General features: G+C 41.8%; 2 protein-coding genes across 3 annotated transcripts in view; both read left to right on the top strand.

Moving 5' to 3' along the window:
• The first annotated feature begins 39 nt into the window (after positions 1-39).
• LOC106903378 (suppressor of tumorigenicity 14 protein homolog) lies at positions 40-10,739 on the top strand. The gene is made up of 18 exons (XM_088001142.1): positions 40-517; positions 1,926-2,061; positions 2,168-2,292; positions 3,659-3,726; positions 3,808-4,001; positions 4,099-4,194; positions 4,318-4,537; positions 4,619-4,761; positions 4,911-5,008; positions 5,159-5,268; positions 5,977-6,110; positions 6,289-6,393; positions 6,667-6,777; positions 6,870-6,983; positions 7,052-7,448; positions 7,530-7,801; positions 7,891-8,027; positions 8,740-10,739. The coding sequence occupies exons 1-18, from the start codon at positions 137-139 to the stop codon at positions 8,905-8,907; spliced, it is 3,009 nt and encodes a 1,002-aa protein (XP_087857268.1). The 5' UTR covers positions 40-136; the 3' UTR covers positions 8,908-10,739.
• Positions 10,740-11,840: 1,101 nt separating this feature from the next.
• Positions 11,841-26,326, top strand: part of flt1 (fms related receptor tyrosine kinase 1) — a 35,443-nt gene continuing 20,957 nt past the window's right edge. The window contains exons 1-10 of one of the 2 annotated variants that reach the window (XM_014967160.2): positions 11,841-12,759; positions 14,889-14,985; positions 16,532-16,737; positions 18,827-18,951; positions 22,290-22,455; positions 22,559-22,695; positions 23,566-23,737; positions 23,891-24,008; positions 25,392-25,561; positions 25,685-25,832. In XM_014967160.2, the coding sequence (XP_014822646.2) occupies positions 12,702-12,759; positions 14,889-14,985; positions 16,532-16,737; positions 18,827-18,951; positions 22,290-22,455; positions 22,559-22,695; positions 23,566-23,737; positions 23,891-24,008; positions 25,392-25,561; positions 25,685-25,832 (1,397 nt within the window). In that variant the 5' untranslated portion in view covers positions 11,841-12,701. The remainder of the gene's footprint in view (positions 12,760-14,888; positions 14,986-16,531; positions 16,738-18,826; positions 18,952-22,289; positions 22,456-22,558; positions 22,696-23,565; positions 23,738-23,890; positions 24,009-25,391; positions 25,562-25,684; positions 25,833-26,326) is intronic. The other variant, XM_014967149.2, reaches the window with a different exon arrangement.

The following is a 26,326-nucleotide window of genomic DNA, read 5'->3' as shown; positions in this document are numbered from 1 at the left end:
TCTGCAGCCTGCGGAGCGTCCATAGGCTCCAATTGTAATATCTCCCACACGTTCTCCTCAAGCTCTCTTTTGTCCCTCTGATCTGAGACCTTTGCATACACAGAGAGCAAGTTTGCCCACAATATCTGTCCAACGGATGGTTGCTCGGATAGTAGCCTTTCATAGTGGCCCCATTGTCCCTCGCACTGCATTCTGGGGCTCCGTGTCACACCTGCCGCCCTGTTCAGGTAAACGGGAGGCGGTGAATGCACCTGCGTGTCTGAGCTCCTCAGCTCAGATTTCTGCTCCTTCTTTTTGCTCCGTTTCTTTTTTTTTTTTTTTTTTGGTCGGAGGAAGCAACAGTGGGGATTTCCTCTCTTTCCCTCCCTCTCTCCATCGTTTCTATGTCCGAGGTATTGTTGCGAGTCACCTCTCTGGAGCTAAACTGGACTGTGCTATGTGGACTCTGCCCCAAAGCAAAACTTGTGAGGTGTACTGTGTCTCCGCACACGGACACTCTGGCTGTCCAGCTACACAGGTAAGTCATCACTAAGAACCTTTCTTTGCAGATGAAAAAGCTTCCAAAGACATTTTGCACTCTGGATGTCTTCCCTTATTCTCATTCTGTCACCGCCTGCCGTTGATATTTAACTTTGCATTGGAAAGGGAATCATATTTAGACCCATCAAACTAATTGAACTGCATTTAATTGTGAAATCCACAGGGGTCTCTGCCTGTGACACTTGGACTGAGTGCTGACATTGCAGGCCGTGGGAAAGCAGAACCATTCAGGCATGCTTTCCTTCCCCCAGAGAATATCACCAACTCTTAAATGTTTTCGGGAATCATTAGAGTGTAGACATCGACATCATTGCAGTCAGTAAATCACTCCCTGTACGGTCATAAAATCTAGTCTTCATTGATTTTGAGGTTCCTTTTTATTCACCGCTCTCCTGCTTTGCTCAGATGTCAATAAGAAGCAACATGAGTAGATATTAAAGCTGGTGTCTAAACATTAGCAAAATTGTAAACTGAATGCAGGAGTGAAGGTGAGAATAGTCGTTGTTGCACAACTACTGACAACTTCAGGAGAAATTTAAGTGTCTCTAATTTAAGTCTTGCATGTCTTCTTTCTCAACATGCAAGACTGTTTGGATGTTTTTCTAAAATTGGGAAAACGTTAGAAAAGACCCTAATATTTTGGTGCTAGCAAAAAGGAACAAAAAAAAAAGTTGGAAATATTGCTGTTCAATTATCCAAGGTGTAATAATAGTCCCATAACCTGGCGTCCAGCATCATGCTTAGTAACTGGATGAAACTGAATCTAGTCAGCCTCAAATACAAAATAAGGGCTGAAATCAGAAAAGACAAAACATACTGTCACTGTTCCAGTTTTGAAAAAATATGTAATTCACAGTATCATCTGCATACAAACAGGATCTAGTATTCAATGCCCTACATCAGGTGTCAGCGTCATTTTACCTGCTCACTGTGATGTGGCCCTAGAATTGATCTCTCAACATCTTTAGGTTCATGTAGAAAGATAGAGGAGATACTTTTAGCTTTTCTTGACAAGTCTATTGAACAATTTGTCAGCCGTTTGTTCACAGTGAAATGAGTTTGTTGTTGTCCAGAGCAGCGGTTCTGCATGTTTTATGTTTTTGCCTTATGCTGTAGTCGTGGCTTAAATGGATGGCCGACTGACAGGCTTTTGCAGCACTCGGTGGCATGTAATCATTTGAATTACCTGAGGACCAGTGTTGAGAAAGTCTAGAATCACTGCCTTGTTCAGATCATTAATTAATTTTATGGATGCTGTAGTTATACGCTGTAGATCTATTGTATAAGATCTCATTTTCTTTCATTTTCTTTCATATCTTGTGCCCTAAAAGAGAGATGGAGATTTAAAGCAGTCCACAGGCTCACTTGACCCCTCCTTGCCAAAGTCCGAGGGTCCGGTGGGACAGAAGACGGAGAGCCAGGCAGCGTCATCGTGCTGCTCCTGGAGGAGGCTTGTGTTGGGCCTCCTACCATTTTTACCTTTCACTGCTGCCATTACACTGACTCTCAACTATTTAACATGTGAGTTTAGATTCTGACGTTTACCTCTCCTGCATCCTTGAACTTTTTTTTATTTTTAATCTCGCTCCACGCCAGTCTCATATCTCTGGCGTTCCTGTCTCCCCAGCTCCGTCTTGCTCGGTGTTCTTCCTGGGCAGCAGCGTAGAGTTCCCAAACCTGACCTTCTCATTAGAGCTGACCGACCCCGCCTCCCCTCAGTTCCGCCTGCAGGCTCAGGCTTTGGACCATTATGTAAGTGGAAATGCTGAGCTGGTCTGTTGTTGCATTCCCTCTGAATCGCATGTGGTTCTTCTTCTTCTTTTAATTTGCCTCGTTACAACACAGCACCAGAGTTTTAATGTCACTTTCAAAAACACTGCTGCCCTCTCCCTCTCCTCTCTCTCCTCACATTCTTGCCTGTGTGTCTCCTCCTTATCTCCTCCATCCTCCCATGTCTGTTTTTTTGTACTCTTCCCTCTTCTGCCTTGCTCTGCCTCTCTCTCTGTGTCTCTCTCTGGTGGTGTTAAATGTAAAGCTGAAACAGGAGCTGCGCATAGTGTGTGTGAGTCAACAGCACCCCGAGGGATCGGGTCCTTTCAGGGGCCGAGGACAAGCCTGGCATTTGTGAGGCCCGCGAGGCCCGGGCAGCGAGAGTGAGAGGAAGAGCAGTCCTTCAATAAAAACATTGTCTGTGAAGCTTTCAGACAATTGGCCACTATGTGTGCAGCACACTACAGAGAGCGGATGAACCAACCGGGGCAGGGCAGTAGGGCAAGGTGGGATGACAGGAGGACAAAGATAACATCCGGGGGCCAGAGGTTGATTTTTGGAGCAAAAGGTCAGGTATATAGAAGGGAATTCCCAAACTCTGAATCAGCCTAGTTTGGTATTTATGTAACCTCCTGTGAAACGAGGTAACGTCTCAGTTGTGTTTACAGAGTGCTGTCACTTATTATGCTGTCATTGTGTCAGATTTCTCAGACCTTCTGGTTGTGATCTGGTCTGCATCCCCAGAACCAGAACCAAACACGGAGAAACAGAACTCAGCGTTTATGCTCAACTAATCTGGAACAAACTTCCAGAAAACTGCAAAACAGCCAAAACACTGAGTTCCTTTAAATCAATCCTAAACACCCACCTGCTGCCTTTGATTAATAATAACTGGAACATTGATCAATATATATTTGCTTGATGATTTTTGTGATATGATTTGACACAATGTAATGTTTATTTCTTGTCTTATGTTTTTAAAGTGCAAAGCACTTCGAACCTCACTGTTGTGAATATGCTCTTCAAATAAACTTAACATGTAGCACCTTACAATGAAAACCTGCAAAGGTGCTGTGGAAATGTATTCAGTCCCCTTCACTCTGATACCACTAAATAAAATCCAGGTGGAAGATCCTTGTTTGACTGTAAGTGGAACGATGTAGAACAACGCAGAAAGGGAAAAATGTGAAAGAAGACAAGAATGGTGGAGACCAAAAATTAACCTTTTGAAATAAGTACAAAACACCATGTGCACAAAATCCCAATAAAATACTTATTAGATCGTGTTTGAAGCTACAGAAACTGTGAAAAAGTTGCATAACCACTTCTCTGTCTTTCCCTAAAACAGTTCTCTAAACTCTACGACTCTACCCCGTGGAGTTCTTACTACCTGCGCTCAGGAATTACTGCCTTCAGGTGAGCCGAGTCTAAGTTCAAGAAAGAATGAAAGCGCCCTCCTTGGAGCATCAATCCTCTTACTTCCTTTTTGTGTGACAGTGAAGGAGAGGAGGGGCTCGGTGTTTTCTACTGGAGTAAATTTTCAGCCCCCCACAATGTGGCCCTGGAAATCCAGAGCTCCAGCCCGGAGAGGCTGCAGCGGAGGCTCCCCGGCACCAACAAGGTGGTGCGGTACAGCCGCAACGAGCAGCACTACTACATGGAGCAGGAGGACGACACGCTCCCCCTGCTGGGTACAGCTCGTTACTGCATGTTGTAATAAAACTTTTTGAGCTGCAGATTTTTTTTTTTTTTTTTTTTTTTTTTAGATTGCTTTGTGTGTCTTTGCAGACTTGGACTCTGATGATTCTGATTCAGAAGACAGAATAGACAAAATGAAAAACCCAAATAGCATCCAGGGAGGAAAATGGCAGCTTGGGTTTCAAGGTGAGGGGTGCATAGATTTCCTGTGGAAAAATGACAGGAAGTCATCTTTTTTTTTCAATTAAACACCATCACATCACCAGTTGGGTTTCATCTGGTTAATTTCATCCTTCTGTCACTTTCTAGCAATATCTTTTGATCTCTACGCTAAATACGGGAACAACCGAACCCTGAGTCTTGTGAGTCCCAAGAAGCCATACTACCAGTGGCGTCTGCGCGTGCCCTCGGGTCACGTTGTGCGTCTGGTTGTCCTGACGCTTCAGGGCGCCACGCCCGGAAGCTGCACAGCCCACAAGCTCTCTGCCTATGACTTCCTGCTTCCTTTGCAGAACAAGATCATTGCCAGGTTTGGAGCGTTTTGTGAATTTGGACATGCGTTTCTTCAGACTGTATTTTCTTTAAACCATTAAATATTGAACTGTTTCAGATGGTGCGGCCTGCCAGTGTCAGGCTCATCTCCGGTCATGAAGCTGACCTCCTCGGGGAATGTGATGTTGGTCACCTTCTCCTTTAGCAGGCAGAAAGATGGAGCAATCTTCAAAGCTTACTTTCAAGCCATCCCAAAAGCAGGTAGGGCAGGTAGCTCAAAATGAGACTACACTACCTGATGTTTCAGGGCTACCTTATCTACTATTTCATTCCCACTTGTAGAATAGTATTTGACGTTGATGCTGCTGTTAATTTGGTGAACTTCCTCATGTTAACGTCGCCCCCTGCAGGCTGTGGAGGCTCGATTTCTTCATGGAACGGCTCCATTTCCTCACCTTACTACCCCTCCTTCTATCCTCCTAACATAGACTGCACATGGACTCTACGGGTGAGCTGAACATCACCGCTAAAGCATTCGAGTTTCAGCATTTATTAACAGAAGAAGCAGAGAGGGAGGAAAGCCTCCCTTAGTCTGGCAGCTCACACACATTCCAACCCCTGAATTGTAACGCTTGGACTTTGCTGTTTACTTTACCAGGTGCCTGTGCCAGGATATCTGATTTCGATGACAATCGTGACTTTAGATATTCAAGATTCCCCGTCGTCTGATGGCTGTGAGAAGGACTGGCTGGACATTGCAGGGGTTAAGTGAGTTGTGAAGCTTGAGCACTTTGAAAATGTTAATTTGTTAGACGTGTTTTATATTTTGTCACATTACAGACACAAAATTCAATATAGTAGATCAATTCATAGTACTGCGTAAGTGGAAGAATATTGATGCACAATTTTTTTAAGAAACTGGTTTACATTTGCACTCAGCCCCTTTTACTCTAATAGCTCTAAATAAAAATCACAAAAGTCTCTACTAACGTCCTTCTGTGTGTAATTTAATCCCAATAAAGACTGGGATTAAATGCTTTGCGATGACGTTTTGTTAGAGGACATTAGTAGAAAAATAACAGAAGTTTTTAACACCAATCAGTCACTTGAAAATGAGAAGGATGTAATAGCAAAGTTACCAAAACATGGCAACAAACCTAAACCGGTAAAACAAGGAAAACACAGATCAGAGAAGTAACCAAAATATCTCTGAAGGAGTTGAGGAACACGACAGCTCAGGTACAACAATTTGTTGGCAGGGAAATAAAAAAAATAAAATAAAATACACCACACTTTTCAGATATTTGCATACAAATTTAAACCACACTGTGAAAACTTCCTTCCACTACGCAAATACTTACCACTTTTTAAATAGCCGCAATGGGACAAAATGTGGAAATGTTTGAGGAGTGTCGTTCTGTAACTGCCTTTAAAATGTTTTTCATGTCTGATGAACATCTTACGGTTCACATCCAGGCTGTGTAATCCCCTGTCAGAGAGCGGCAGAAAGAGAGTGTACTCCTCTCCTCTCTCCATCCACTTCCACTCTGATGAATCTCTCACCAACCAGGGATTCTACTTGCTGTACCGAGCTTTCTCTCCAGAGGGCAGTAAGTCGGACCGGGTCCTTTCACTCCACTATACACATTTGTAACAGATGGGGGCAAATTTGAATACATTTTGCACAAACAAAATATTATTAAGAGCATATTTTGTTTAATTGTCAACAGTTTAATAAAGTTAAAAAAAAAAAAACACTTCTCAAGTTTCACTTGGTGTTTTTGCAAGCTTGCCCTCGCCAGTTTCGCTGTGGAGACGGACGCTGTATCCCTCTGAGGAAGGTCTGCGATGGAGTGAAGGATTGCTCAGATGGACGGGATGAAGCTAAATGCTGTGAGTGTCACTGAAAGAGAAGAAAAGAAAAGTTCTTTGAACAGTTGTTTTTTGTTCAAAGAACTTCACTTTGGGCCGGTGTCCTGCAACGTTTAGATGGCTCCAATATGAACTCTGTGGAGCTTAACTGCTTCACATCCCTAAAATATGTGTTTTATTCATAATTAATGTACATAAATTCTTGTGTTTAACTGCAAAACACACTTGTACATTGTAAAGTCTCATGAAAATGTGTCTGGCTTTTGTTTCTGCACCTTAATGTGAAACAATCAGCATCCTGCAGGCCTGGGGAAGTGCTCTGTGGGAACGGACAGTGCAAACCTCAGAGCAGCCAGTGTGTTGGTCAGAGCAGCTGTGCTGACAGCAGCGAGGAAGGCAGCTGTGGTGAGCAGGCACACTTATAATGTACCAAAGAGAGCAGGCACTTGTTGTTTTGTTTTGCTTTTTTTTTCCTCTTTTTATTTTGTGCTTTGCAGGAGTTAAATGCTACCACGTTTGTCCCAACAAGGTGTGTTTACCAAAGTCATCTGTGTGTGATGGTGTGATCGACTGCAAAGACCGCAGTGACGAATTGAACTGCACCAGAGCATGTGAGCGTTTACGTCAGCGCTGCTGTTTGACACATTTCTGGAGGAGTAAACTTACTCATTCTCTTCAGATCTCAAGAGTTGCTCCGTGGCGTCCTACAAATGTGCCAATGGAAAATGTGTCAGCAAGGTCAACCCTGAGTGTGACGGAGTTAAAGACTGCTTCGACGGCTCTGACGAGCTGCGCTGTGGTACATCTCGGGACTTCCCACTTTTTTTCAGCTTTGTCATTGTAAAAGGTGAAGTTCTTATAGATTGTTTTTGTCCTGTTTTGTTTCTGATAGGATGTGGCACCAGGCCTAAGAAGCGGACTAAGATAGTGGGGGGGTCTGACGCTGTGTTGGGGTCGTGGCCCTGGCAGGTCAGCCTACAGATGGAGCGCTACGGCCACGTCTGTGGAGCCACCCTGGTTTCCAGTCGCTGGCTCATCTCTGCAGCGCACTGCTTCCAAGACTCTGACGCCATTAAGTGAGAAAGACGACAGAAACCCCTCGGCTCATCTTCCTGCCTCACGTCTACATGCTGCATTCCCGCTCGTTGTGTCTGCAGGTACTCTGACGCTCGTGCGTGGCGGGCTTACCTCGGCATGCGTGTGATGACCAGGGGAAACCACGGAGGAGCGACCAGACTCATCCGTCGGATCCTGCTCCACCCCCAGTACGACCAGTTCACGTCTGACTACGACATCGCCCTTCTCGAGCTCAGCGCTCCAGTTTTCTTTAACGACTTGGTGCAGCCGGTGTGTGTTCCTGCCTCCTCACACACCTTCACCACCGGGACGAGCTGCTTTGTCACGGGATGGGGCGTTCTCATGGAGGATGGTAAGAGCTGCTCAGCAACTGACTTTAAGTTGAAGGTTACAGGTCATCGTGAACATCTTACTTTGGTTTTTTTTTATTATTATTTCAAGGTGAACTGGCATCTCGTTTACAAGAAGCTTCAGTGAAAATTATTAATAGAAAAGTCTGCAACAAGCTGTACGACGATGCTGTTACTCCCAGGATGCTGTGTGCAGGAAACTTGCAGGGAGGTGTGGACGCCTGCCAGGTTGGTCAATTTAATAAAAGGATCTGAGAACATGGCCTTGATCCTGACAAATCTGATTATTTACATTTTAGTGACACAATGCACTGTCTTAAGCTGCTCTTTTACATGGCATAGATGGTGCAGGGTTATCTCTTTATGGATATTAAAACTCTGTGCATTGTATCTTTCACTATGTTCCCAGTAAACATCTTATTCCTAAGAGGTTTTGGCAAGAAACTGATCAAATCACTGGAACTATATATTTTTTCTGATCAAGTCAAATGCCTAATATACTATGATTTATCAGAAAGCATCAATTTGTCAAATATCAATAAAACATGTTTGTTATAATTCAGGAGTGAAGCAGGATATTTTCACCAATTAATTCTATCTCAGACTTTCTAAAAGCATATGTATTTTATTTTGACTTTTTATCACTAAACATCATGCTGTAATTGTAATTGACCACATGATCCATCACTAGTCATTGCCATAATAAACCATTTTATATGTGAATCACTTTTAAAAACAGCAATCGCAGCTGATCAAAGTGATGCACAACAAAAACAACATAAAATAGGAGAAGATAAGAAAATTAAATTATAGATCAAAGCAAAGTGGATACATTCATAAACAGCTCAAACAGTGTAATAACCCGGTGGATTTTTTTTTTTTTTTTAACAAGATGTGAAAACTTAATATTACCACCTTGACACGTCTTTTGATTCCTCAGGGGGATTCAGGTGGTCCGCTGGTGTGCCTGGAGCGAGGAAGACGGTGGTTCTTGGCAGGGATTGTCAGCTGGGGCGAAGGCTGTGCGAGGCAGAACCGGCCCGGCGTCTATACCCAGGTGGTCAAATTCACCGACTGGATCCGCCAGCAGACCAAAGGTCAGGTCTGACAAAACATGAGACTCTGACGAGGAAATAACTTCAGCAGGCAGTGGTTTGAGTACTGACTGCCACATTTTTGTTCAGTCACTTTTTGGGAATTTGTTCAGTGCCACAAACCAACCAGCATCGTCACAATCTGCAAGAAACAAAATGTTGACATGCACATACGTTTATTTTATACTTGATTAGATTGGCAAATGAACTTCAAGCGTAAACACAACATCAAAATGTTACAGCTAGTTTTTTTTTGTTTGTTTTTTTTTGAATGGGGTTCTGTGGAGAGGCTAAAGTAGTCAGTATCTTACTTACAGATAATTTTCTGAACAACCCTAAGTTTGCAGAAACTTTACTGCAAAGTTGCAAAGGAGTTTCTACTGTATGTCTTTGTTGTTTTGTTTATATGAAAAAAGAGTGCTATGTCTGAATATGGAAGAAATTTCTCACTACTCAACTTGTTTGAAAGAGTCCATGTTGTCTTGTTTCTTATTAAAACATTATGCCTCGCTATCGCTCTGCTCCTGCTGCTGCAGTTGCTTATCATGTTAACTAGTCTCTGCCAAACTTGAATGATCAGGATAGATATTTACCATCTACATTGTTTCCAGCAAAATCTCATTGAAGCCTATTTTAACCATGGCCCTCAATTCTCATCTTGTCAATATTCAAAACATGTTTTTTTTCCACCAAATTAAAGGTCATTTCTTGTATTTAATGTGAAAAAGTCGTCACCAGATGTTCATCTATCGATTCGTGTGTGTACTGTAATGTTACCGCGATAACTGATTTACTGTTTTCTTCTGGATTTTTTTTTTTGTTTGATTGTGAATTTGCAGAAACTTGAAAAAGTCTAACGGCTACTTTAAATTCAATTTCTTCCGTCTTACCCTTCATTGAAAAGAAATTCAAAATACAGCACTTCGTGGAAGCATCATTTTCTTATTTATTTGCATGTCTTGAAAATGATTATGTTGATAATAATTATGAAACTTTGTTGTTGCATTTGACAGTTTTTACTCCAGCAGAAGTCTGTGATGACCTCCCCACAGAACCCCACATCAAACATCTAAATAGTCCCTTAAACTTTGAATTCGGGGTATATTATTACCAATTACACTGCTGGTCAATATTTCAGCTATCATAAAGAAATTAATTTAAAGTTATATGCTAAAACAAACATAGCTCTCCATATTTCGACGAGGAGGTTGTGACAAAACCTCAGATATGTTGGAATACATGGATGTAATAAATAGTAACATTAAATGACTTTATTACACAATAGCCAAGATGCTCAGTATGTATGTTTTTTGTTGCATAGTTTATATAATATGAAGCTACTTTTGCCATATTTGTAATTAAAGTGCAGCAGCAAACAGCTTGAGAAGGAAACAAAAACCCCAGCAGACGCTCGGCTCTTATATGGAAGCGATTTATGAAGTAGCGCCAAGAGTGAATCATCTGGGCAGATGTTTTCCAGTAAAAACTCTACTCTCCATTACTTTCGATTCTGTCAAAATTATTATTATTTTTGTTTTTTATTACAAATTGTTTATTCGCTCGTATGTGGAAAAAGTCGTCTCCAGATGTGTTTAATCTACTTGTCTGCGTACTGTAATGTTACTGTGTACTGATGACTTCCTGTACTGTATATTTGTTTTGTTTGTGCATTGTGTATATGTGTACCTGAGCCATAGCTACATGTTGAATATACTCTGTAAATGCAGGAGGAACTCGATAAGAAGAGCACGTCTGCCATCCTGTAACTTATTTTATCTTTTAAAACAACAATTAGTTGCTGCTTAAAACGAGTAAAATCAGAAGTGAAACTTCTTTTGCAGGAAAATGTTTTCATTTGCTTTTTCTTCTTCTCTGGCGTTTCGGCTCGTATCACTAATTGCTGGCAGGTCTAAAGTGATTTCTCAATGAATTAAAACTTAATTCAAGCTGATTTGTATAATTTAGTTCATAAACTAATATAGATCCCTTCCCTGTAGATTGATGTATTCCATGCATTTGTTTTTTTTTTCTTTTTCCAATTTTTATGAATGTAGTATATAGGTATGAACCCAAAATTTAACAGAAATTTAGGGAATGTTATGATAAGGCATGCAAGACGGCTAACTTCACAATTGTCAAGCAGACAGTCACGAGGAGTTCAAACCTCACAAGCTCATTGCTGAAGAAGCTCGCATTTCAGAGAGCTGTCTCTAAATGCATTCATAGAAAGCTAAGTGGAAGGAAAAAATTAGTTTACAACCATCAGGTTCAATTCAAGAGTTTGGGGGAGATTTAGAAATCTCCTGCAGCAGCTGGAGTCACAGCTTGACACACACAGGACGTGGGCTGTCACATTCCTGGAATTAAAAGACTTCTGATAATTTGAACCATCAAAAAAATAACATATCACACCCAGTACATGTATTTTCACCTCAATTTTTCATAAAATATGTAATGATACTATGCTGTTTTTTATATATATATTTTGCTTTTGACTTGTTTTTAAAAACTTTTTTAAAAGTTCTGTAAGCATTTCTACTCCAAGAAAGCTGCTCATCAGAATGCAGAGCCATCTTGGATGTGAATCTCACACCAGAGACAAGAAAATATGCAAAGGATTTGCCTTCAAAGCTTTTAAGGAAATGTCTGTTTAGTTAGAGGTATGAGAAATACTTCCCCGTTTGTCACATGAGTTAATCAGCCTGCGCAGGATGATCACATTCCAGGTCAGGGTAATGATGACCTGGAAAAAGAGCTGCAAACAAGCATTTTGTGCATATATACCGCAGCTGCTTGTAAAAGTTTTTGATGATGAAAGCTGATTCTGCAGAAAGAAGGATGCAGGATTTGACTAAAACGTTTTGCTTTTTATTCTCTGTTAAAAACAGCCCATTTTTACTGAAACATCCTCTTGTCCGCATTTACCATTTTACACAAATCTCCTCCTTTACTTTTAGGCCCATTAGGGAATTTTTAAAATTGTATTTCTTCCTGCTCAGTTTTAATCTGAATGGTCCTTTTTGTGAGACTGAATAACGTCCGCCTTCTGAACTGTCCTGTGATGACATCAGTGTTTGCAGAACCATCTACGTGCACTTCGCGCTTTCGCTCTCATGCATGTGGCACTGTTTTTTTTTTTTCGTTTTTTTTTTTTTTAAGGCATTTTCCGTTTGCAATGTGAGAATCTCATCTGTCATTTTGATGATTGAGGAAGCGAATCGCACATTCCGGGTGCCTACGTGCTGCTCAGCCCGTCTACCAATCAAAGGAGCAAGATGGGAGCGCAGAGCAGGTTCATGATGCAACCTGCATGCATTTATAATAATCATCATCATCGTCGTCGTCGTCAGGTTCCCTAATATAGACTGGGCAGAAAGCAACTTTAACAGTTAGTTCAATAAAACTGATTCGTTTAGATGCCATAATATTTTCTCATCAGCATCACACTGATCACTTGACCACTCAGGACTGGGAGGATACTCCTTTTACGCACAGTGGGTGTGTCAGCGGACGTAACTTAAGTCCACCATCCGGTGACCGCAGTGTGGGAACAATATAAAGTGGCAACGCAATCCAGAACGATGGGAAAAAGTTGCACTGGAGTTAAAGCTTGGCGTCCTGTTGCGTGATTTCCCACAGCCAGCCTCAGGAAACTCACCGTCTCCATTCACTGACCCAACAGTCCTGCATGAGCCCAACAGCCCGCAGCGCCGCGCCACCGTGGAGGGAGGGTAACACCAGCAGCAGCAAGGATAAAACTTTTTTTGTGTTTTATATTTGAGAGATTGCTGCGTCGGATTCAACAGAAATGATGCATTTTATTCTTGTCTGCCTGTTTTGTGGATTGTACGGCGCTTTTGGAAAAGGTGAGAGAATTCTTCACTTTATGTTTTAAGAAGTAAGCAGGGGAGAACCACTGGTTATTATTACATAAGCACGATGCATCTACATGAAGTCAGAACGTGTCTAACGAAGCTTTACGCACAAGTTTGCCTTGTTTTCAAACAACGAAAACAAGGCAGAAAGCAACATGCGCCCTAATGGAATAATCTTCTTCCAGATTTACCAGTCGTTTGAAACACTGGTTGTTCAGTCTGAGTAGATCTCTGCTGTGCGCGCAGCGTTTTGAGGGACATGACCGCTCTCCAGTGTGAAGGAGTGTTTGGATAACGTGGACCCCTGCGCTCCGGCTGCTTGTGCGCTTGGCCCCAACTGAATGGAAACAAAAGCGCGTTATTTCCTGAGTCTATTGGTTTTGATATAAAGGAAAGAGGGGTCACGATCACCCGGAGGTAAATAATTACAGAAGAGGAACTTGGGGTTAATTTCATGCGATTTGCCAAATCTCTGGAAAAATGTTCGAAGCATTTGGAGAATGAAAAAGTTAGTATAGCCTAATAGATACATAAATGATTATAGAAAACGCTAAATAAATTAGTTTTTTATATATATATTTATATGGTAGGGCGCACATTTTACATATTTGGGCGTCAAGAAAGTTTCTTGAAGTTGATGTGGATGCACAGATAATGCCATTTCACAACAAATGCCAACTCCGGACACTTTACAAGACAACAAGTCCAAATAATGTCTGAATACAGAATCTAATCAATCAACACAATCCAGTAGAGACAAAATAAACTGATTTAAATATAAGAAATGTGTAGAGTAATCATTTATCAATGATTTGTTCAATATTATTAATTTTATGTTTTGTTGTCTTCATATTTTTAAAGGCTTTTCAATAAATTCAGCTCTTCTGTTAATATATATACATATTTTAAAAGTACGTGATTATGCTAATTTATCAAGATTTTCCAATATGACGCATAATATTACGTTTCCAAAAACTTTCATAATGACATGCACATTTAACACAAAATGCAATACATTCAAAAATGACGCAAATACGTGCAATATAAAGACCAGTTTTCTTTGAAGCCTTAATTTTACATGTAGACAGATGGGAAAAGAAGCTGGGGCCTTATTGGTCGATTATTAACGTTCTGACCTCAATTAAAAAAGGAAGCAACTGCATGTTTCAGATTCCTCAAGTGGGGACTTTCCAGCTGGAAGTGCTAGGAAACCTAACGCCTTGTTTATTCTTGTCCAATCATTTCCCTTTTCTTGTAGGCATGTTATACATCAAGTGTAACATTTCATAAATCTATTACAGCTCCTAAGAAAAGATGATGCCATTCTTGCTTGCATCAATATTTTCAACAGTTACCTGTCCCCGCAGAGGCATAGGTAACTAGTAAAGCGTATCCTCCGAAAAGATCTCTGTGATTGGCCAATTTCAGTGGTCTGAGCACTGAGCAGACTCATTACCTTGACTCATGACAGTCTAACGCTCCCTCATTGGGAAAATGAATGCTGAACTAATCACTAGTGGGTTTTCTTATCTTCTTTGGTCTGGATGCAGCAGCCGCATGTTAAGTGTATGCAAAGACATTTAAGATTTAATAGAAAATCTGACGTATGAACATAACCGCCAACAAGCCCTCCGCCCAAAACAAAAAGAAAAAGAAAACGAAAAAAGGGTAGGAGATCACTAACTTCCCTTTCATCGTCCTCTGTGTCATTGTTTGCTGCCCCCTCACACTCATCACACTCAGAAACCCAAGGAAATAGTACAGGAAGTGCTTGCATTGTGAGTAACACTAAAATGGAGCATCCACTGGGAACAATTGGCAAGTAATAACTCAACTAACTGCCTTAGCAGCCATTTGACCACTAACAGAGTTACAAGATGTTTGGGATTTGGGCCAGTGACGGGAGTCATCTATTTCCGAGTGAAGGATGGATGTTTCCCATGTTCTGAGGAAGGAAGGGCGGACAGATGAGTGTCTTCAACTCTAATGAATGAGATCAAGTGGAGAAAATGTTGTAGTCGATAAACAAGTGGGACACTGCTTACGCATTTCCACATGACCTGGTTGATTGGAGAGCAGAGAATCGATGCTTCTCTCATTTCTCTCTCCAACATCTGCAGGTAATGAGCAAAAGGTGAGGTTTGGCGTCCCAGTCCTGGATGTCAGCAGCACACAGCTGGTTCTGGAGGCCAACAAAACTTTGGAGGTCAAATGCAGGTGAGTTTCAGGTATCAGAAGCCAAAAAAAAGAAGAAAAAAAAAGAAGAACCTGGTAACTGATGTGGAAAAAAATGATCGCAACGTCACCAACAAAACTCTGACCTGGATAAATAAACATGATCTCTCTTTTAAGACTTTAGATTCAGGAGAACCTTTGAAACCAACTTTTTTGAATTTTTCTTTATTGAGTAAATTTTTAGAACTTTTCCTTACTGCAATTTATTGTTCTCACTTTTCCACATTTGAAGACATAAGAAACCGGAAATTTGATCTTAAAGAAATGCTCCAAGAGTTTTGAAGCAAGGTCTTGATGTCTCTCTTGGCAATGCTCTCTTTGCATCTTCATTTAGTTTAAGAAGTAAACCAAATGAAGCCACCAACAAATTTGAGGCGTCGACCATCTTGACACAACTCCAACCCTCAAAGGAAGCGGTGCTTTGAATTGGACGTTTATTTAAACTGAAGCTGATGATTGCTATGTAATGAAAGATCATTAGTGGTACCTGGCTACTTCCTCCGTTTACCATCTGAAAAACAACCAAATTTAGACATGGCAACACTATCTTGGTACCATCATTTTAGTGCAAATTCAGATTAGTTGGTTCTGGATGCTGAAGATGATAGTTTGCATTTAAGAGACTTTTAGCAAGTTTTAAGCTGCATGTACTTTAAGCTGCCCTCATGTTTGCATAGGATAGTTATTTGCATTGAAGTTAAAAATGCAAATAAAATGAGGTTAGAAGTTCTCATTAGAAGAACAAGCAGTACCTCCTAAAAGACAATGTCAGGTCTCTGTTCCATATGTATAATGTTACAACTATAGCTAATTTGTTAGCTTAACTGATTATTTGTTTCTTGTAAGTGTAGTAGTACACAGTGCTGCAAAACGTGTTTGTGAAATTGTTTCTTTGGCGTTTTAAGACATAAAGTGGAGCAAAGGCTTCCCAGACAGAGGGAACAATCCACACTGCATAGGAAATGGGGGGCAGTTGTGGTGCATCAGTAATGAGCTTCCTATGAAACCTGACAAACGGAACTTGGACAGCATTTATAGTCAAAGCAGCTAATATAAAAGTGAGGCACTGAAAAGAGTAAAGTCTTTTTTTACTTTGTCAAAAACCAGCAACACTTTCTGCTGCCGGAACATTTTCCCAGTAGATTATCGGTGGTCCCACAGCTAAAACCTGTGTGAAAGTGGTCTAGTAGATTGCATGAACCACTCCGTTTTTGAGACCTGACTTGTTTTAAGATGGTAAAAGTTCAGTTTGGCCTCTCAGAGTAGCCATGGACCTTCAGTGTCAGATTGCAGCTATTTTGTTTTTCTTCCAAATGAAGACACGCAGACAGTTGCCTACAATCCAACTGAACCTCTCTTCAAAAATCCCAAGCTATACCTCCAAGCCTCACATATTAATTTCAAGCCCACTGAATGCAAATGTTCCTCCTTGCCGGTTCTGAATGGTAAACCATCCTTAGAACGTTTTCAGGGACAAGATGAAAGTGTTTTCTCAGCACAAACTGACCTCGGTGTAACGTCTGTCCAGGGGTGACCGGGAGCTGTCCTGGGCGTTCCCCGGAGGCTTGGACCAAGATCAATTGAAAGTGGTCAACTCTCGTTGTGGGAAGACGCGCCAGCACTACTGCAGCCACCTGCGGGTCAACCGCAGCCAGGCCTGGCACACCGGACTGTACCGCTGCCGCTACAGGCACCAGACCCAGAAACAGCAGTCCCTCTATGTATATGTCACAGGTAAGACAGGAGGTGTCCATGATTTCATATTTAGCAGCTTTTCACCATCTCGAGGAAACCCCTCGCCTCCTCTGGCCCATTGTGTATTCCCTCAGGTTAAACAGGATGCAGTGTGTGCTAAATACAGACCAATGCCAGAGAATCAATTATATCTAAACACTGTTTGTCTCAACAATACATCCTCCGAGATGGCTCTGGCGCAGTTTCACCCCCGTTCCTCCTCCCCGGCCGCTCCTCTCTCCTCACAGGCCCGGCTCCCTTACAGCTATATATAAAATCTTTTTTACTTTCGTTTACGTGCTACCTCATGGCCAGGAATAGCCCAGCTGCTGAAAGGCTTGGGCCCTGGGCAGAGTTTCCCAGGGCATCAGCCTTATCTGCTCTGCTCAGCCTTGCTTGGAGCATCCTGTGCTTTGGGGAGGAGGGAAAAGGGCTCAGAGGGGGAGGGTTGTACTGGGAGGAGATGTTGCTGTGTCTCTCCAAGGTGGCTGTGTGTGTGTGCGTGTGTGGAACTGAGCGGGATGAGATGGATGCCAGTGATTCAGTGGTATGCAGGGGCAGAGGAGGCACGATGTCTGCCCCGGCCCGCTCCTCCCTGTCCTGGAAGGTGACGCTGCTCAGCTCGGGCTGGGCTCGATGCCAGGGTCACAGGGCATGCTACTGTTTGGCCAAAAGGACTCTTGGGGGTCGTCAATCGCTCGGGTCACCATGTCCATTAAGCTTCAGACTTGGCCTGCCGCTCCGTTCAGACGTTGCCTCCCTCCTCGAGCCTTCTATTAGGAATCAAAGCGGGAGAAGGAAGCGTTCAGTCTTACTAGTCCTTGGGGTACTTTTGTTCGAAGGTTCAGAGATTTGCTTTCCTTGAGTAACACCCTACGGTCACAAACAATGCAGCAAGTAACACCCACACCTTTGAATGGCAAAGAACTGCGACTGCAGGCGAGCTGAGAGAAGCGGAGCAAACACAGACAGGCTGTTTGATTGCTTCTAAACAATCTGTGTGTTTATTGTTGACAGCATGCAGTCGTTTTTCAGAATCGGGTTTCGATTGAATGGGCGTGGGGGACCGAGTGTCTGCTTGTTTGTTTTCAGTTATTGTTAAAATACTTGGAAGCCCATGTGTGATTGTTTGTGTGTCTCAGCTATTTTTTGCCCGGCATGACAATTTTATGAGAAATTAGAAAACCGTTCACATTTCCAGGTAGTCAGGGAGTTCGAGGCATACTTCAGAGGTTCTCTGTTGAGGTTACAACCTTATTTCTGCAATAGATGGGTCTCTTGGGATGCCTAAAATTAACATCTAGTTCAAGAGCATCCTTGACAAAAGAAATAAAAAAGCACAACTCCAATCACAAAATTACCTTCATAGTTTGTGATTATTTTCCTGTATGAAACAAATGGAACATGTAAAATGTTTGCAATTAAAAATATTGTCAAATGGAAAAGGAAAGTGGTGTAAAAAGCAAAAATGTCAGGTTTTCAGCTTTCGTTTTACTCCTTTGCCATCCATTTGAATTCAGCCTAAACGATTCACCCTATGAGTTACTGAATCTGTTTCACACAGGAAAATATGCGCACTACCTGCACCTTTGATGCAATTGCAGAATTATCAGGATAAGTGTTGTGACTGTTTTTACAGCTTCCTAAGTAGCATCTTCTTGTTCTATGAAACAAATAGGCACATTTTCCACAAATAATTTGGAGCTGTGTTGCACAGAAAAAAATATTTGAACAGGTGAATTTGTGAATACTGAGATAAATAGGGAGTGTGGCACCGTACCTTAAAAAATGTGACATTTCTTCAAAAATATGGCATGCATATATACTCATCCCTCTTTACTCTTCTGCCATCCATTTGAATTCAGCCTAAATGATTCACCCTGTGCATTACTGAATCTCAGTAAAAAGGAAACTTTCCTGTTAAGGTTTGTTAGAAGCTTTTACTGCTGCTTAGAATCAAGTGCCATGCCATTTTAGCGGCCTGCTGCTTTGAATTTAGCTTGTTTTTGACGCTGTGGAAGACAAATGTTTTTGTGCTCTTTTTGTGAGTTTCTCATGTGTGTTCCTGACCGCAGTGTTTGGGTTTCAGACAGCCGGCAGCCGTTTGTGGAGCACACCGACATGAGCCCGGCCGTGTTGTACATGAAGGTGAGGGAGCCGCTGCTCATCCCTTGCAGAGTCACCAACCCCAACATCACCGCCACTCTGGTCAAGGTCAGTCACCTCAGTATGTGGACATTTTGCCAAGTTGGACTCTCTTTCCAAGTCCCTTTCATCTCACGTCACACTTTGTCCTCCTCTGCTCTATCACGCCCATCACGCTGTGTGTGAACATCTCAGTTTTTCCATCAGGGTTTACATTTACACACACACGCAAACACACAACGCACTATCCAGTTGTTTCTCCTCGTCCAGATCATTCACCACATTGTTCTGGTCTTGGCAGCCAGTTACTATCAGGCTTGCGTGTCCATTTGTTTTCGTGCATTTGCGGATATGTGTGAAAGTGTGTGCGGATATGTTTGTGAGTGTTGGCACTTGACTGCTGAGTGAAGAGCGGAGAGGGGTTGGGGGCTGTAGAGAGAAGTGCTCAGAATGCTTGTTGTCTGCATGAGTGGGTCGTGTTTTGTGCCCCTTGCCCGTTTTTTCACCGATGACTTCCGATCAAATGACAAGCTCAGTTAGCAGGGTTTTTTTTTTTTAACCTCTGGAAACAGGATGTTGGCTTCGGGGTAGTAGTAGGGATGAGAGCTGATGACTTTCTCCATCTGATGCCTTAAACAGATGGCAGGACTGGCAGAGGAAGCTGAGGTGGCTACTGTTGACCCAAGAATGCAGGCTATTCTCTTCAAGCACGGCACTAAATGTAGTGAGGAGCAATAATATTCAGCAGAAGGTGAAGGCAGCTTTGAACATTAGCATGCAAATGGTTTAATCTTCTATCTGAAAAATGGCAAGAGTTCCCATTGGCTTTATGGTTGTGCTGAGGTGGAGACAACTATTAGTCATGCATCACACAACTGCGACTTTAATGGAAGAGATGCAAGAAATCGAATCTGATCAGAGCACTTTTCAAAACAAGGTGTTCTGATCAGACCTAAAATGTAACTTTTTAGAGTTGTGGAAAAACTCCACAGGCCTCTGGAGATGCAGAGCAGACCAGAACCAGAAGACCTGAGTGTCTGGAAGCTTGATACAACAACGTCTTTTTATTTTGTCTGTCATTGAAGGACCAGAGAAACGTCTAGGATTTGGTGTGCAGGAAATGCAACATCGGTCCCTGCATGTCACATTCACAAATACACACACACACACGTTTTGGTCCTGCCTCCATCTCCTGACAAAGTATTTGGAACCACAAAGTAATTCGTCTAAAAATAACTTTCCCTGCCTCCCCCACGCTTCGCCGGTCTGAACCAGGAATGTCTTTCCCTGTCGCAGCTTCTGGAGTGTTTTTTTCCTGAAAGGACTTTGCACTCTGCCTGCGCCTCTGCTGTGACCCTTCTCAGCGTGAACAATGCCCAGGAGGCTCTGCTCTCTCACTTAAGCCGTGAAAGCCGGGCCTGGGACATTGGGGTTGAACCGGGGTTCCAGTCCAAATGTCTATATCCTGTAGTAACAGGATGCAAGGAGATGGACTGGAGTCACGTTTCACGTATCCTGACGCCTTTTGCTCCTCCTCGCCATCCCACCGCTCCAATCTCCATCCTCCCTTCTGTGATGTACAGTACGGGTGAGAAAGACGGATGTGAGAGGGGCACAGAGGGTACCCGGGTGCCTAGAAGGGGAGTCACTGGGTTCAGAGGGAGGATGTAGAGGGAAGCATCGACTTCACAGGACAGAGAGGAGAGGGCACAGAGGTCAGCGGAGTCTTAAAGGGTCGCCTCTCTCTGTTGGAGGGGGGATATCAGCTAGTTCACACTGGTGATCCAAGAATGGGGAAAGTGTGTGTGTGGGTGTGTGTGCAGGTGTGTGTGCGTGTGTGTGCGTGTGTGTGTGTGTGATGGTTCTGGTGACGGGGGGTCCAGTCCCTTGAGAGAGGGTGGGAAGCTTCCACTATGTCACAGAAAAAAAACATTTCCTTGTAGCTGCCTCAAAGAAAACAACAAGGTTATCCAGTTACACAAGTGTCCATGGTGAAGACTTACAAAACCAACATTGAGCCTGATGCCAGATTTGTTCTCCCAGATGGGGGGGACCAAAGGGGCCAATTATGAAACCAAAGACTTGAGTTTTTCAAATGAGGCAACCGTCACAGATCAGCTGCAAACTAAAGGGAAATTAAAATAAAGGTAAAACCCGAATCAATTCAAAAGGAGTTATTTTTTTCTTCCCAAGTAAGTTGTGAGGGATGCAGTGAACATGTGGAAGAGACGACTTTTTTGGCCTTGATGCGAATCCCACCCTTCCCATCATGAAGCACACCAGTGGCAACATTATGCTGTGGGACAATGTGGGAAGTGGAATGGAGCTAAGAGGAAGACAATTTAGACTGAATGAAAGCAGAAGGACTAACAGACAGCGATGGAAAGATAAGGACAAAACATGTCCATGTATTAGAATGGCCTAGTCAAAGTTCAAGCCAAAACGCATATGCTCTCCATCCATTCTGACTAAGCTTGAGGTTGTTTTTTTTGTTTTGTTTTGTTTTGTTTTTTTACATAAAAATTAACCTAAATTTTAATATCAGTCTTTTATTTGTAAAATATTTTAAAATCAATGGGTTGTTCTCATTCCACATTCCAACTTGTTTTGGTTTATCACAAAAAATATGAATAAAATGAAGAAATGTTTCTGGTCGAGTCAAAGTGCATTCTTTTGAAAGACACTGGATAAAAGCCAAAATTTCTTGTGGTGAAAATTACAACCATATTTGTCTCTTAGCTGATGCCAAGTTATTAAATCTAACAGGAATGAACATCTCGTGGTGATTTTTCTTTCCTAATCCAAATTTGACACACCAATTTTGCAGATTATAACAATAAATGTGTTGAAATGTTTAATCAACAAAATTTGGCTTTATTATTATTTTGTTTTAACCAAAAAAATCTGTTTAATATCAAAATGGAAACTGCTTTTTACAAAAAATGACAACTAAAAGTACTTTACATAAAATAGGTGATAGTATAAATATTCACCCACTTTAAGGTGACTGACCTAATCCAGCAGAGGTCCAGTCAGTGGGTGTTAGCAGTCTCAGCATACGTGGAGTAAACAGAGTTTATGCAGTCACTTATTGTACTTTTAATGTTTTTATTTGTCATTCTTTTGCAGAAATCAGTTCTCTCTTTGACTGAATTTTTTTTTTTCATACAACATTTTTTTATGATTGGTTTTGTAAAACCAAGAAAAAAGGGTAATATATCCAGGGGAGTGAATACTATTTGAAGACACGGTTTTCATGCATAAATACCACGAAGCCACTGAATTTCATTCTGTAGTGACTCGACTTCTCCCTTTCCTCATGTCAGTAAATTAGATTTACTCAATGACAGTGTGTCACTGTGGCGAAGTATGTGATTGATCCCTTCCTCGGTTTGCCTCCTCCGCAGTATTACAGCAGGCCGCTGAGTCAAGACCAGAGAAATATTTTCTGGAACAGCAGGAAGGGTTTCACCATCCAGACGCCCAACTTCTCCTACATCGGCCTCTTCCACTGCGAGGCCGTCGTTGACGGAGTCAAGCACAACTCACGTGTGTACTTTGTGCACAGGACAGGTCAGCCTCTGCAACACTCTTTTCTAAACATAATTCATGATCCAGAGGTTTGTTCTCTAAACTATTCTGTGTTGTTGTTTTTTTCCCCCCTCATTGCTCTCAGTGAGTAACATCACAGAGGTTTACCTGAACACCAGCGGATTTGTGCAGGCCCTGAAGGGGGAGAGGCTGGCTCTGAACTGCACCGCCACTGCAGAGCTGAACACCAGAGTCAACATCACCTGGGACTATCCTGGAAAGGTCAGAGCTGCTTTCAGCCGGCCGCAAGCGGGAAACAATAGAGCTTTTGGTTGGGACTCAGCAGAAACTGTGATCCTAACTTCTCGGTCTGCGGGACCTAAAATGTGACAGACAGACTGTGTGAGGTTTATTGATTGTTTACATGCAGAGTAAAGAATAAAACACAAGAAAAATATAAATGTTTATGGGTTTGTGTGCGATACTTATGAGTAGTCACCATCTTACCTGGAGTTCACAGCACTCAGAACAATCTCAATTTTTATTAAGATCTTTAAAGTGCCAACAAAATCAATAAAAACCCATAAAACATCCCCAAAAGTATCACATTTAATACAGATTTTTGTCCAAAGTTTACCTTTAAAACACGAAACAATATGAACTCAGATCAGTTATTTGCTTTTCGTAGTCATTTAAAAAAGACTTTGTACTATACTTCATGAAAACTGTTGTTTAAATTTTTCGCTCTTAGCTCCTCCCACAGAGGGCACATCCCACCACTTTTCTCTCCTATCAGCTAAATTCAAGTTAATATAGTTTGCTTAAAGGTTGCAGTTAATAGTTTCAACAGGAATTGGCAACATTTAATTCCAGTGATGCTAAAGTAAATGAAGAACAGGGAATAAAAATATTTTTATTAATTTATCAAGTCAGCCAGGGATTTATTTTATTAGACAGTTGAGCCTTGTTTCATTCTGCTTAGATTACCAATCTGAGTTGAACTGAACATTTATGCACATGTGGAGTTTTTTAAATGCAGCACAGCATTCATGGATGAAAATAAAAACTCCTTAAAAACTAAACTTGACTGCACGGCACTGGGTTTGGATGCAGATGAGCAGCGTGTTAATTTTCTTGCTGTCCAACCTCCAGAGAAACAATGCGGGCTCCAGCTTTAAAAGGCTGGTGAGGCACCCGATGCACATGCTGTTCTACAACGTCCTGACCATCCCGAAGCTCCGGCGGTCGGACCGCGGCGTCTACACATGCCGGGTCACCAGCGGCGAGCAAAGCAAGCAGCAGAAAGCCGTGGTCACAGTCTACAGTAAGTCCCTCTTTATCTCCTGACATTTTGATGATCTGCCCACACTCATGTGTTCAAATTCTCCAAAAAGAGTTGCAGTATGAGCTTTACTTCTGCTTTCTGGGTGAGTCACCCATGAATGAATGGGTTTTTAACGTGTCTCTGCAACTTCAGATCGCCCATTCATCCGTCTGAAGCCTAGAAATGGATCGGTGGTGGAAGTACAAGCGGGACAGAAATCCTACAAACTTTCCCCAAAACTTCGGGCATTCCCTTCCCCCGAGGTTGTATGGTAAGGATGATTTTTAGCTTTCGTTATGTGGATCAGCCAGGCTTCCTTCTCGAGTTAAACATGCAACTCTGGAATCCTTAAAAATCCTGCAATTGTACTTTTCTTACTTTGAATTAAGCAGTTTTTTTTTTTATTTTATTTTGTCTGAAAATTTTTGGAGCGCAGTTGCATTCAATCCTCGTTGGTTTGAAACCTTTAGAAATAAATTACCTTCAGAATTTTCCAAATTAATAAAGAGTTTGTTTACTAATTAAACCTTTCAGCTTGTTAAATTGAAAGGTTGGAACATCTTGGAAGAAGGTGCTCTGGTCAGAAAAGACCAAGTTAGTAAAGAGTGGGCTGTATGCAAACATCACTCCTAGCCTCACATATGGTGGTGGCAGTGTGATGCTGTCGGAAAGCTAATCGACAAGCAAAGTGAAGCTGCTCAGAAGTTCCCCATCAATCAGGATAACACACAGCCAGAGAGCAATGGGTTGAGATCAAAGCATATTTGGCCTAACCAAAGTCCGTTCGTTAGTCAGATTGAGGATACCTGGTGAGACTTCAACAAATTTGTGTTAACAAGAGCTCTCTGTCCATTCTTACAAAGTTTTTACTGTTTTGAAAACAAAAAAATGAGCAGAAATTTCAAAGGGGTTAAATATGAATGTCCACAGCACTTTTTCCAGTTTATTTATTAAAAAAGAAAAAGGAAAAAAAAGAAACATTTCAAAACCATTTGTGATTGTCCATCCACTTCACAATATCGCACTATTTTGTGTAGGGCTGCAACTAACAATTATTTTACTTTATTACTTTAAACAATATTAGAAATACATTAAAATATGTAAAAAAAAAAATGAATTCCTTTTTTAGAGAAGAAAACAAGCATTTTATTTCCTAAAATTCAATAACGTAACATTTTTTGACTATATTTGTAGCAAAAAGATGCATCTGCAGCTACATTAATGTTACTACAGTGTATGGCTGATCTATTGATTGTGATTTTGGGTTAACTCATTAATGACTGAACAGAAAATGTGCTTAACAGATTTTTGTTTTGTTTTGTTTTTCCATAATTTGAACCAGGTGGAGCTAAAACTATCGATTACTAAGCTAGTTGACTATTATTAATAATACAATAACATAGTAATAAATTCATCATTATTAATCCAATTAATAATTTCAACCCTAATATTTAATTGGACATGAACTAAATGTCTAATAAAATACATTTGCTGGTTGGAAAGCAGAATAATGTTAAAAGTGCAATAAGCGTAAATATTAAGGAAAAACTGTGTTTTTAAGTTCCAAATGATTTATTTTCGTAAACTCTGACAAGTAACGACACGCAGGTTGTCATGGAGCACTTTGAGACGACTCACAGCTTGTTCCTGTCAGGTTGAAGGACGGCCGGGTGGCAGCGGAGCAGTGCTCCAGATACCACATGGACGGGACTTCCCTGGTCATCCGGGACGTTGCAGAGGAGGACGCGGGGAAATACACCGTCCTCGTGCGGATCCAGCAGCACGCTCTCTATCAGAATCTCACTCTCACGCTTCTAGTCAATGGTGAGGTCCGAGAAATTCACTGAAACATGAGAACGAACCTTGTTCTTGCACCTATTAAACCGTTTTTTTTTTTGTTTGTTTGTTTTATTTCCTCTCTCTCGACGTTTGCTTCTTGTTGCACAGTGAGTCCTCAGATTGGTGAGAAAGCAGTGTCGTTGCAGGACCCGGGCTCTGTACCGCGGGGGAGCAAGAAATTGCTCCACTGCACATCCCACGGAGTGCCCCCTCCGCACATTCAGTGGCTCTGGCATCCATGCCCGTCCAAAGGCCTGTGAGTAGCCCGGCAGAACAAACGTCGCTGAAAGTCCAGATTATCATCTGAAATATGTTAAAACGAGCTCAACTTGAACCAGTAGACATCTAAGCTGAGCTCTACCCTGTCATGATTTGACACAGTGGACTTATAACTGAACAAGAAATGAACCACAGAAAATGAATAAGATTTTCTGTGATAGTCCAACACAAAAAGGTGTATAATTCTCTGTCCTGTTGTAAGGTGAAGAACAGATTGTCTTCCCATCTATTCCTGCTGCAGAAAAGTATTGCCAAAGCATGACGCTGCCACTGCTGTGTTTCCTAATGGAGAGCTCTGCAGCTGCTCCAAAGTTACCAAAGAATATTGTTTTATAACTTAGCTCTGCTTTAAACTTCTCAACATCTTTCTCTCTAGAAGTCTTCATAGAGCAACGACATTGAGATTTAAATCTCTATTTACTAACCATGTGACTTCTAAGTACAGTTAGCCTGAATCTTAGGGTATCAGAG

Source organism: Poecilia mexicana, unplaced genomic scaffold (genome assembly GCF_051168715.1).
Source record: "Poecilia mexicana isolate PSO_F unplaced genomic scaffold, ASM5116871v1 scaffold_20, whole genome shotgun sequence".
NCBI classification, from domain to species: Eukaryota; Metazoa; Chordata; class Actinopteri; order Cyprinodontiformes; family Poeciliidae; genus Poecilia; species Poecilia mexicana.
Note: the sequence above shows the minus strand (reverse complement) of the source record. Positions and strands in the feature narration are given on the sequence as shown.